This window comes from Cebus imitator, unplaced genomic scaffold (genome assembly GCF_001604975.1).
Source record: "Cebus imitator isolate Cc_AM_T3 unplaced genomic scaffold, Cebus_imitator-1.0 Scaffold521, whole genome shotgun sequence".
In the NCBI taxonomy this organism is placed as follows: domain Eukaryota; kingdom Metazoa; phylum Chordata; class Mammalia; order Primates; family Cebidae; genus Cebus; species Cebus imitator.
The window spans coordinates 1,311,571-1,323,219 of NW_016107836.1; the positions used below are offsets into that span (position 1 = coordinate 1,311,571).

General features: G+C 35.7%; 1 protein-coding gene across 8 annotated transcripts in view; it reads left to right on the top strand.

The window, feature by feature from the left end:
* The window catches only part of HIPK3 (homeodomain interacting protein kinase 3), a 100,561-nt gene extending 89,122 nt beyond the window's left edge, over window positions 1–11,439 (top strand). For 2 of the 8 annotated variants that reach the window (XM_017514256.2, XM_017514257.2), the window contains exons 9-17: window positions 1,708–1,829; window positions 2,014–2,168; window positions 2,269–2,430; window positions 2,583–2,645; window positions 2,935–3,231; window positions 3,537–3,677; window positions 6,000–6,235; window positions 6,523–6,650; window positions 7,471–11,439. In XM_017514256.2, coding sequence (XP_017369745.1) covers window positions 1,708–1,829; window positions 2,014–2,168; window positions 2,269–2,430; window positions 2,583–2,645; window positions 2,935–3,231; window positions 3,537–3,677; window positions 6,000–6,235; window positions 6,523–6,650; window positions 7,471–7,947 — 1,781 coding nt within the window. In that variant the 3' untranslated portion in view covers window positions 7,948–11,439. The remainder of the gene's footprint in view (window positions 1–1,707; window positions 1,830–2,013; window positions 2,169–2,268; window positions 2,431–2,582; window positions 2,646–2,934; window positions 3,232–3,536; window positions 3,678–5,999; window positions 6,236–6,522; window positions 6,651–7,470) is intronic. The other 6 variants (XM_017514261.2, XM_017514262.2, XM_017514258.2 and 3 more) reach the window with 5 other exon arrangements.
* The last annotated feature ends 210 nt before the right edge of the window (window positions 11,440–11,649 follow it).

Here is an 11,649-nt window from a genome sequence, read left to right on the forward strand (position 1 = left end):
TTTTTTTTTTTTTTTCTTCTTGAAGAGATTGTCTGTTGCTGAAATATATCTGCACTGCATGGGTGTACTTATATTCCATGTCTTAGAGAATTGGATAATCAAGACATGCTTTTTAGAAGGAGTAAGAAGATTTTTATTAAACTTGACTCATACCTGGCTCTTTAGGTAGAGCACAGAGAGGCAGAACACCTTGGTAGTAAGATAACAGTCTCAGTGAAGAAAATAAACAGGCTGAAATGGACATTCGCTTTAGGATTAACACCTGTATCAATGAAATAGAAAATTTGAGGTGGTTTTACAATAGAGAAAGAAAACAATTGTAGTGTTTTTCTCTATGACTGAAGAGAAACGCTCAACATCACTTTTATCCCAAAATTGATTATATTATATTTAAATAATCTGCAAGCCCATGTTGAAAGTAACTGCTACAATAAACTGGCATTATGAAATAGTGAAATTATTTTAGTTAATGTATTTTCTATCTTCGGGGATGTCCCTAAAATCTTTCAAAACTTTAAGTTGGAATGTGATACTACTTTGCTCTCTCAAAGTTCAATATTGTAAGACTTAATAGTTGCAAGGTGCTTTGCAGTGAATAAAAAGATATATTAACATTATAGTAACATTAACAGGATTAACATGTCTGGTAACCCTGCTTTCTAATTTTTCTAGTGGGCAAACAAAATGGTAGCATGTTTGTTTTGGAGTTCCAGCAGCTCTCTGCTAAGAATACTTGTCAATTAAGCCTCACTGGGGAAACCTGAGTTTTATCATCAAATTAGTTAGATTAGGTTAGTTTTGCCTTTCCTTTGGACGTTGAAATGAGTGTGCCATCCTTGAATTTTCATCCATTATGTGAACCATTAACTCCATTAAATTATGAAGTTGTGATGCATTTGTTTTGCTGACAAGAGCATAAGGTTCTGTCACAGTTTTAAAGAAGAAGATACTAAGGATAGCTAAAAGTTTATATGAAAAGAAGAACATTTACTTGCTAGGTTGTCAGCATACTAAGCCAGATTCATCTTTCCAGATGGAACTATTTACAAAGGAAAATAAAGCTTCAATAGCAAACTTTAATAGGAGATGAGAAGTTTCAAGAAAATTAAATGGTTCACCTTTGGAGTATGCAGTTTGAAATTGAAAGAGGAACTTTAAAATAAATTTTGGAATGTTGTATATCACAAGGTAGACAAGAAGTACCTCATTTTCCTAATAGATTGCTCTGTTAGTGTTATGAAATTTTTATGCAGAGATTGGTTTTATAACTCCAATCAAGGCTGGATATGGCAGCTCATACCTGTAATACTAGATATTTGGGAGGCTGAGGCAGGAGGATTACTTGCGCCCGGGAGTGCAAGACCAGCCTGGGCAACATAGATAGACTCTGTTTCTACCAAAAATTAAAGAAATTAGCTGGGCATGGTAGTGCATGCCTGTGGTCCCAGCCACTCAAAAGGTTGAGGTGGGAGAATCCACTTGAGTACAGGAGATTGAGGCTACACTGTGGATCGTGCCACTGTGCTCTAGTCTGAGCAACAGAGTGAGGCCCTGTCTAAAAAAAAAAAAAAAAAAAATAAGAAAAAAAAAAAAAAAAAAAAAAAAAAAAAACTTAAACAGAATTTAAGCAATTCTTTACATTTAAAATAATTGTATAAGTTAAATAAGAGGAAGATTTTTTTATTTGATAACTGTTCTATTTCACAGGTATTCCTGCAACACATGGTAAACCCACTAGTTATTCAATAAGGGTAGATAATACAGTTCCACTTGTAACTCAGGCCCCAGCTGTGCCGCCACTACAGATCCGACCAGGAGTTCTTTCACAGGTTGGTAATAATTCATTTTTTGCCATATATCAGCTTGTGCTGTTGGGAAATAATGAAAATGACCTGGATAGGGATTTAATCTATTTTATAGGTTATTGAGTTTAATGTTTATAATTGTTAGCTGTTATTTTAGATAGTTTTGAGTTTAAGAGATGGTAAAGTTGAATTACTTACAATGTGTTAGTTTTTCTATTGTTTTACTTTGATGCAGCAGACGTGGTCTGGTAGAACACAGCAGATGCTGGTGCCTGCCTGGCAACGGGTACCACCCATGGCTCCTGCTACTACGACACTAACTTCTGAGAGTGTAACTGGTTCACAGAGGCTTGGAGACTGGGGGTAAGCTGAAAACAAAAGTGCTTCTTTGTGAATAGTTTGTAAAATAGATCATGATAAAGAAAGATCTTGATTAAAAACATTTTTCTGAACTTCTCTGTAGGAAGATTATTTCACGCAGCAATCAGTATAACTCAGTGATACCGCAGCCTCTTCTGACCAATCAGATAACTTTATCTGCCCCTCAGCCAGTTAGTGTGGGGATTGCACATGTTGTTTGGCCTCAGCCTGCCACTACCAAGAAAAATAAACTGTGCCAGAACAGGTTGGTGTTGGTGCTTTAATTTTCCTCTGCATTTTGAGAATCTTTAAAATGAATTTTGCATGTACACTTAAGGGTCACTCTGTTGTATTCAAAATGACCTCTTTTATAGCTTTGTTACAAACACTAAGCCAGCTCCCTTCTCAATTTCTCAGAGGTATTTTGGTAAAACTAATGGAATGGGAGCCAGGAAGAGAGGAAATAAATGCTTTCAGTTGGTAAGATTGTCTTCATTGCCCTTTTGATTTATTATCTACTTGTAATGTAGCAATTGTAGACATTCAGATAGCACGTTTACCAAAAAGTGACTATTTAAATGTATGTAAATGCATTTCTAGATATTTCTAGAGCTATTTTATATTTCACAAAAACTCATGATCTGTTAGTATGTTATATCATGAACTCGAATAAGTGAAGGTTCACATTTTTCAGTTTAACAAGAAATCTTATAAAATTGATTATACATATTTTGATTGTAGAAATTATAAATTATTCCTTTGGTTGCAGGAGTAATTCATTGCAGAATACCAATATCCCACATTCAGCATTTATTTCTCCAAAGATAATTAATGGGAAAGATGTCGAGGAAGTAAGTTGTATAGAAACACAGGACAATCAGAACGCAGAAGGAGAGGCAAGAAATTGCTGTGAAACATCTATCAGACAGAACTCTGATTCATCAGTTTCAGACAAACAGCGGCAAACCATCATTATTGCTGACTCCCCGAGTCCTGCAGTGAGTGTCATCACTATTAGCAGTGACACTGATGAGGAAGAGACTTCGCAGAGACATACACTCAGAGAGTAAGTGCCAAATGCTGCATCCTCAAAGGATAATGGTGGCATCCTCTGGTGTGCCAAAAAACAACTTTCTGTGACTTGTTTGTCAGTGTCCTTTGGAGTAAAACCTTTAATTAGATACTCCAGTTCTAGACAGGGATTTAACACCATAATTGTAGCATTTTCCCTGTATTTGTAAGCTTTAACTTTTCATTCATTTAGGTCATTCTTACCAGTTTCATATCCTTAATTAAAGAATATAAATTTTGGCTATTTGGAGGGTATCTTCTCATATTTGATTCACGTTTTCCTCTTTTCTCTTCCACTAGATGTAAAGGTAGTCTGGATTGTGAAGCTTGCCAGAGCACTTTGAATATTGATCGGATGTGTTCATTAAGTAGTCCTGATAGTACTCTGAGTACCAGCTCCTCAGGGCAGTCCAGCCCATCCCCTTGCAAGAGACCGAATAGGTAAAAGAATCTCAATAATAGTGTATAATACATAGTAAGTCTACTTAAAAGCCTATGATTTCTTTCTGTTGTTGTTTAAATTAGTAAGTACCTGCCAATGTACTCCAGTGACTTCTCTCTTCAACACAATTTTTGAACTAGATCAGTTGTTATAAACATAGGTTTTTTTTTTGTTTGTTTGTTTTTGAGACGGGGTCTTGCTCTATTGCCCAGGCTGGAGTGCAGTAGCATGATCTCAGCTCACAGCAACCTCTGCCTGCCAGGCTCAAGTGATCCTCCTGTCTTAGCCTCTTGAGTAGCTGGGACCACAGGTGCATGCACCCACGCCTGGCTAATTTTTAAATTTTTCATAGAGACAGGATCTCACCCTGTTGCCCAGGCTGGTCTCGAACCCCTGGGCTCAACCAGTGCTCCCACCTTAGCCTCCCAAAGTGCTGGGATTACAGGTGTCAGCCACCGTACCCAACTAAATAATCCTTTTTGGGAGGCGGTGGGGCGGGGGCAAAGATGAAGTGTCTCCGTCACCCAGACTGGAGTGCAGTGGTGCGATCTTGGCTTACTGCAACCTCTGCCTCCTCAGGTTCAAGTGATTCTCCTGCCTCAACCTCCCGTGTAGCTGGGACTTCAGATGCCCACTATCATACCTGACTTAAGTTTTTGTATTTTTAGTAGAGAAGGGGTTTCACCATGTTGGCCAGGCTGGTCTCTTAACTTCTTACCTCAGGTGATCCACCTGCCTCAGTCTCCCAGAGTGCTAGGATTACAGACATGAGCCACCACACCTGGCCAAATAATCTATTTTTGAGAGGGTAAAAAAGCCACATTCTTAATTTCAGCCCCACATACTACTATTATTGTAACCTAAATTCGGAACAAAAACATTAACAAAATTAAAAAGGAAAGTTTTGCATAATGAAGTACTCACTGGCCCGCTGTCTGTCTACAGGACATCCACTATGATTTTTTTCTCCCATTGGTAACTGATTTGTTGGATTTTGTCCATATTAACCTGGTTTACCTGTCCTTTGGCCAGCAACATGTACTGCTGCTAAATAGTAAGCTTGTCCTAAGCAGAATGAGTTACTAACACATTAAGAGATAAGCCACAGTCTAGGCACAGTGGCCCCACACTTGTAATCCCAGCACTTTGGGAGGCCAAGGTAGGAGGATCACATAAGGTCAAGAGTTCGAGACCAGCCTAGGCAACATAGTAAGACCCACCTTCTTCCATAATTAGAAATTTGGCTGGATGTGGTGGCGCATGCCTGTAGGGCCAGCTGCTCGGAGGCTGAAGTGGGAGGATGATTTGAGCCCTGTAATTTGAGGCTGCAGTGAGCTATGATCATACTACTGCACCATATAGCCTGGGAAGCAGAGTGAGACCTTGTCTCTTAGAAATGAAAGAAGGAGGGAAAGGAAAGAAAGAAAGGAAATCTTTTTTTAGTGGCAACAAACATTTGGAAAATTTCAAGTTTTAATTTTACATGTCTTCTTTTTTTTTCCCTTAGGAAATAGGAAATATGATATTACATATTTATAGCCAAAGCTCTATAGAAGATGTAAAGAAATTTTAATATATCTTTTTCTTATAAGTTGCTTATAATATGGCTTGAAAATCGATAACGTATATAACTATACATTCACATGTAAAATAAATGTACAAATATACATATAAGATATATAAATAAAAATAAAATATTTATAAAAAGAGATGCTTCAAATTCGTAAGTACATACGAAATGAGTGGTGAAAATAGACAATAAATGCTGTAGAAATCCCAAGGAGAGAGAGCCTGTCAGGGCCTAAGAGTGTCAGGAAGAGAAGAGAAATAGGGGCTCTGTCTAGGCCTGCAGAGGTGTGGGGCTACCTTTCAGATAACTGGTTACGTGAAAGGACCCAGATTACCAGGAGAGGCACACATCCTGACGTTAGAATTTAATCTGAATATCCAAGCCACATGCCTATATGTTTGTACATTTAATTTAAATTATCCAGAGCAGTGCCTCTTTTGTCATGTCTTGATGAAATTATCTGGAATTTATAAAGAGGAATTTTATGAGCTGCTACTAAGGATCAAATGAGAAGGGAAAGAAGAAAAAAGTGCCAAAATGATGTTCCTGAAACGGGACAGAATTAGGTTTAGCAGTTGGAACAGAGAATTAATTTAAGGGTCTAGAAATTTTATGAAAAAATGCTGTTGGACAAGGAGAAAGGTGTAATTATGTATAAAATAACTGAATGACATTCTCATCAGTTCACTGGAGCCTGCATTAGATTTAATGTTGGAAAAAAATCACTCATAAAAATGCTTGTTTTTTGTAGTATGTCAGATGAAGAGCAAGAAAGTGGTTGTGATACAGTAGATGGCTCTCCAACATCCGACTCTTCTGGGCATGACAGTCCATTTGCAGAGAGCACTTTTGTGGAGGACACTCGTGAAAACACAGAACTGGTAACCTCTGCTGACACAGAAACTAAACCAGCTGTCTGTTCTGTTGTGGTGCCACCAGTGGAACTAGAGAATGGCTTAAATGCCGATGAGCATATGGCAAACACAGGTAAGTTGAATTCTTCTGTTTCTCTGGTTGTCCTTTAAATGTGGTCTGAATTTAGGAACATCAGAGAATGGAGTTGCCAAAAGTCATCTCTGAATTTTGACCCTGCCTTATGTATTATACAGAGGAAATGTTTTAATATCCAGTGCTTGGAAACCATGACCTTTCTTTTCATTTTATTTAATTTTAAGGTTCTCAAATCACTATTGTGTAAAATATCTAAAGGCTTTACTTATTTTTTATTCGAAAAGGAAAAAGCATACACTCTTTAATATTTTATTTGTTACCAGATTATATATGCCAGCCATTAATAAAAGGGCGACCAGCCCCTGGAAGATTAAACCAGCCTTCCACAGTGGGTACTCGTCAGCAAAAATTGACATCAGCATTCCAGCAGCAGCATTTGAACTTCAGTCAGGTACATTCATTTGTGGATTTGTAGGAGTCATTGGGATTCAAATTTAGCAGTTGTTTTTCACATGGAGGAGAAAGCTTTTGAAACTGTAGTAGTCTTAATGACTTTGTCCCTTCTTATTATCCCAAGTGGCTAAAGAGTAACTGGCTTAAATAATAGGATAATTAAGCAAATTATCCATAGAACTTGCAGCCTTCTTCAGAGAGATTAAGTCCTTCGGTTCTCTTAGATAATATTAACAGAGTGTGTCTGTTATCTCAGAACATCAAGTAACCTTCCTGAATACTTTCCATCTTATTCAACATTGTGTTTGGTGGTTGTGTTTCACTTGGGAAAAGAAAAGGTCACAGACACTGGAGTCAGACCGGGATTCAAATCTTGTTTTTGCCATGTACTATATATGTATATATATCACCTTGGCCAGGTCTCCAACAAATCTGATTTAGACCACAGTTAATGGGAATAGTGGTCCAAATCATGGGTTGCTTTAGAGGTAAATAACATTGTGTGTAAACGTTAGCTTGACATATAATAAGTGCTCCATAGGTGGTAGCTATTAGTAGTGATGGCAATAGTAATAGGTAGTAATAGCATCAGTAATAGCAGTGTTTATAATAATATATAGTAATAAATACTAAACTGTTAATACTAATATATGTGGAATTGGTATTTTCTCTCCTCTAGTTATTCTTAGTATAAGTTAGTTCTTAGAGATCCACTATGAGTTATCAGTCACAAAGAGTATATTGTAGTTTCCCTTTCTTCCTTTCCTTTTATCTTATAAAATATGTTATTCAGTCATTTTTTTTTTCTTTGTGGATAGGTTCAGCACTTTGGATCTGGGCATCAAGAGTGGAATGGAAACTTTGGGCATCGAAGACAGCAAGCTTATATCCCTACTAGTGTTACCAGTAATCCATTCACTCTTTCTCATGGAAGTCCCAATCACACAGCAGTGCATGCCCACCTGGCTGGAAATACACATCTTGGAGGACAGCCTACTCTACTTCCATACCCATCGTCAGCCACCCTCAGTAGTGCTGCGCCAGTGGCCCACCTCTTAGCCTCTCCATGTACCTCAAGACCTATGTTACAGCATCCAACTTATAGTATCTCCCATCCCAGTGGCATAGTTCACCAACTCCCAGTGGGCTTAAATCCCCGTCTGTTACCATCCCCAACCATTCATCAGACTCAGTACAAACCAATCTTCCCACCACATTCTTACATTGCAGCATCACCTGCATATACTGGATTTCCATTGAGTCCAACAAAACTCAGCCAGTATCCATATATGTGAAAAACAGTATACTGGGGAAGCTCAATGATACAAACATTTGATTAAAAATAAAAACATGGTATTTAATAAATATTAGCCATGGCACAAGAAAATTATTTTTGAATCATGTAGACTTGGGTGCAATTTAAACAACTTTGAGCTTTAAAAACTCACTTTTGATGTGTTTTGCACATTTGGTATAACTTGTCTTTGGTCATGTTATCTTCTTATGTAGTAACTCTAGACAGGTGACTTATGGGAGCAGAAGTCCAGTTTTGCTCCTGCTATTTTTTATAAATTGCCTTCTAACTAGTGCAAGACACGTCCACATTTGGGAAGCCATTCTGTGTACAGACTTAGAGCAACAGATGCACATATGTCAGAATTACAGCATACAAGTGAATTGTATTATCCGTGTCTTAGTGTATAAATGTTGGGTCACTTACCTAAGAAATTGAGCTATTGTTCTTTACATTTGCATGTGTCTTTTGCATGGGCAAAATGTTGCCTAGACTTTGCTCTTAAATGTTGTTCTAATAATCTCAGCTGCATTGTAAACCGTTCCCACACATAGTGCCTTAAATATTTGAGGTTGTTAATGTTATTACCTATATATAAATGTTGAGGACTGCAGCACTTAAAATTCAGACCTACTTTTTAGTTTCCTTTTGATAGCGTAATGTTTATTTTTGTTTTTGTGTGGTATGATTTCAGGTAGTAGCTGTTTTTTCCTTATTAAGAGGGCAGCATGTTTGCTATAGCTGAATTCTGCTGTCTGATTTTTCAGAATGATCTAGCTTCAAGAAAAGCAAGCAGTTAGTAGTGCTTAAGAAAAATTGATTCAGTATCTAATGGATAGTTGATAACTGTCACAGCACAGCATTTTATATACTATTAAGTGAAACTGCAATACAATCTAAGTTTATTTTGAGAGTGTTTGCTGTATAATTGGACTTAAAATGTTTAGAGGTACAGTAGGCATGACTTCGGGTAGATAATAAAAGAAAATGCAAAATGCTCATTGATTCATGATGTGGTTTTATCTTAGCTTGGGCAAACCATGCAGTATTTAATAAATAGTAGCAGAACATTTACTATTGAAGCTTGAAAAGATGTGAGTTCTTTGTGTGCAATTTTTGATTTATGCATGTGAGAGGGTTTTTTTTTTTAAAGTATTTTTACATTGCAGTACTTGTTTTGCTTGTTGGTGATGTTTGCTTATTTAATACATTCCGTCAGGGACAGAAATTACATGCTTTTTTTTTTCCTAGGAAGTGTGTTGAGTTCCCCCCCTCCCCCCACCAACTATTTTCTTTTTTGGGTGGTGGTGATAGTAGTGGTTATGTCTGTTTAAATGAAGATGCTTTTACAGCACCAAAGACTTAATCATCCATTTCCTATATAAAAGGTAGCTACTTTTTGCATAGACCTCAAGTATATTGTAGTATAGAGGTGGAATTTAAGGAAAGGTATTAAATTGAGGCTGTGTTTTAGCTTACAGGCAAGTAATAAATTGTATCATTTATCTTGAATGTATCATAGATAAGCTGCTATATAATGATTGCCACTTCAGATAGCTGTGAAATTAGGTGATTAACTAGTTGTTATTTAGCCTTCTAATTTCTGTATAAGTCTAATTACATGAATAGAAGTTGGGGTTTTGATTTTTTACTTTGCTTTTCTGTTTGGAGTGTCATTGTAACTACTGTATTGTAAATGATGGAAAATAATTGCATTTGTTATTTTGGGGTGTGTTATTTGCATCAGTATTTTATCTCTATTAATGTTTGTGCTCATCACTGCATTTTAAAAAAACTTGGATGTATCAACGTAACTTAATTTTTTATTTTCATACTGGCATTTAGACACATGAGAAAGCTGTATCTTGCAGGCTTGACTTAACTTTTTTTCCTTAAAAATCTGGAATATAATCTTACAGCATTTACTGGAATAAGCAGTACAAAGCATTTGAGTGTAAAACTCTCTAGATGTTTTGGATTTACAGCGTTTCTTTGATAAATGAATTGTATACCACTAGTACAGCTCTCGTACAGCATTCACAATAAGCTAATAATGGATAAGTTTTCTTTACTCCATTAACACAAGCAGTGTTTTATTTAATAATCATCAATGAAATAAATGTGCCTGAAATTGATTTTAAAAATTACAGTGTTAGATCATCAAGTAAAAACCAGCAGTACATTTTTAGTCACACTGAAAATGAAGAACTTAATTTTCCCCACAAGTTTCAGTGTTTTTAGTAATTAATTCTATGCATTTTATACAAATAGAAGTAAATATATATATATATATATATATATATATATATATATAAATATATAAAATACATGTTTAAAAAGGAGTAGCCTAAGATTAATTTAAAAGATTATTTACAGATGCACATTTATGGAGTCACTATTTAAGTAAATTTGCTGGCCTCCACAGCCTTCTAATTTTATTTATATGGTCCAGCAGATTATTGGGATCTACTCACTTCTTAGGAAAGAATCAATGCTGGCAACACTTTGTTTCAGAAATACCAAGTGCAAATGATTGATTGTATCACAACAGGTACAAAACCGACACAGTTTTCTTTTTGTTTAGGGCCATGTTTACTATCCTGAAATGTTGTATTTTTTGTCTTTAATTTCCAAGACTTAAAGCAGTCTTGTAAATTGACATAAATGGTAAACTTCAACATTTTCATAATGCAGTATGAATGTTTGATAAAGGTGTATCTCAGTTAAGTACACTGCTCTTTAATTGCAATCATGGGTATTTTAATGTATTTTAAAATAAATTTCAAAATTCTGCGAAATTCTTCATTTAGCATATTGACAAAGTAATCTGGATTTATACCTTTTAAAAACCATTTTGACAAGTTTTCTTTAGTTTTAATGCTTTCTTAAATAAAACACTGCATGATTTCTGTTGCATATTTGCATACTATTTTAATTTGCAAAATGTTTTTTTTAATCAAATATTCTGATATTTAGTTGTTTTTTTTTCTCCAGGGTGTTTAATTAAATATGTTACTGTATTAGCAAAACATTTTCATTTTTAAAATCTGCTAATTTTAAACTTGTCTGTGTTAAGTAAAAGTTAAATCATACACTGCAAGGTGTAGGAAGATTTGTTTTAATGAATCCAGTGATACAGATTTAATTACTAAGTTTGAACTGTTAATTGTTTAACAATTTTAGATTTGTGGCTTTCTTTCTTTCTTTTGTGTTTGTTTTTGCTTTTACTTCTATGCTACACTAGTTTGCCATGTAGCAATTGCACTGTGCAATATTACAGTAAGGACTGGGAAAATTTTATGGATGTAATGTCTATTACGGTTTGCGATAGTATTTCTCTCTAGTTCTCAGTGATTTAAATGTGACCAAGCCTTCTGTACTTTGTCACAAAAAGCGGGTTTTCCAGGTGACTATTTTGGTGAGTGTCAAAATAAGAATTTATGGTGTATTACTGTCGATTCACTTTGAATTAAAATATATATATTGCAGCAAACAGCTTGTTGACTTTCTTTTTTTCCACCCCAGTACTCCTTACACAGTAGGGAAGGAAGAGGTTAACAACATTGAGTATTTATTAATAACTTACATCATCTTATTTAACTCTCAAGCCACCTTGTGAGATAGGTATTATTATCTTTGTTATACTGTTGGAAACAAATGCTCGGTGCCACAAAGAAGAACCAGCACTCAGGCAAAAAGTTTT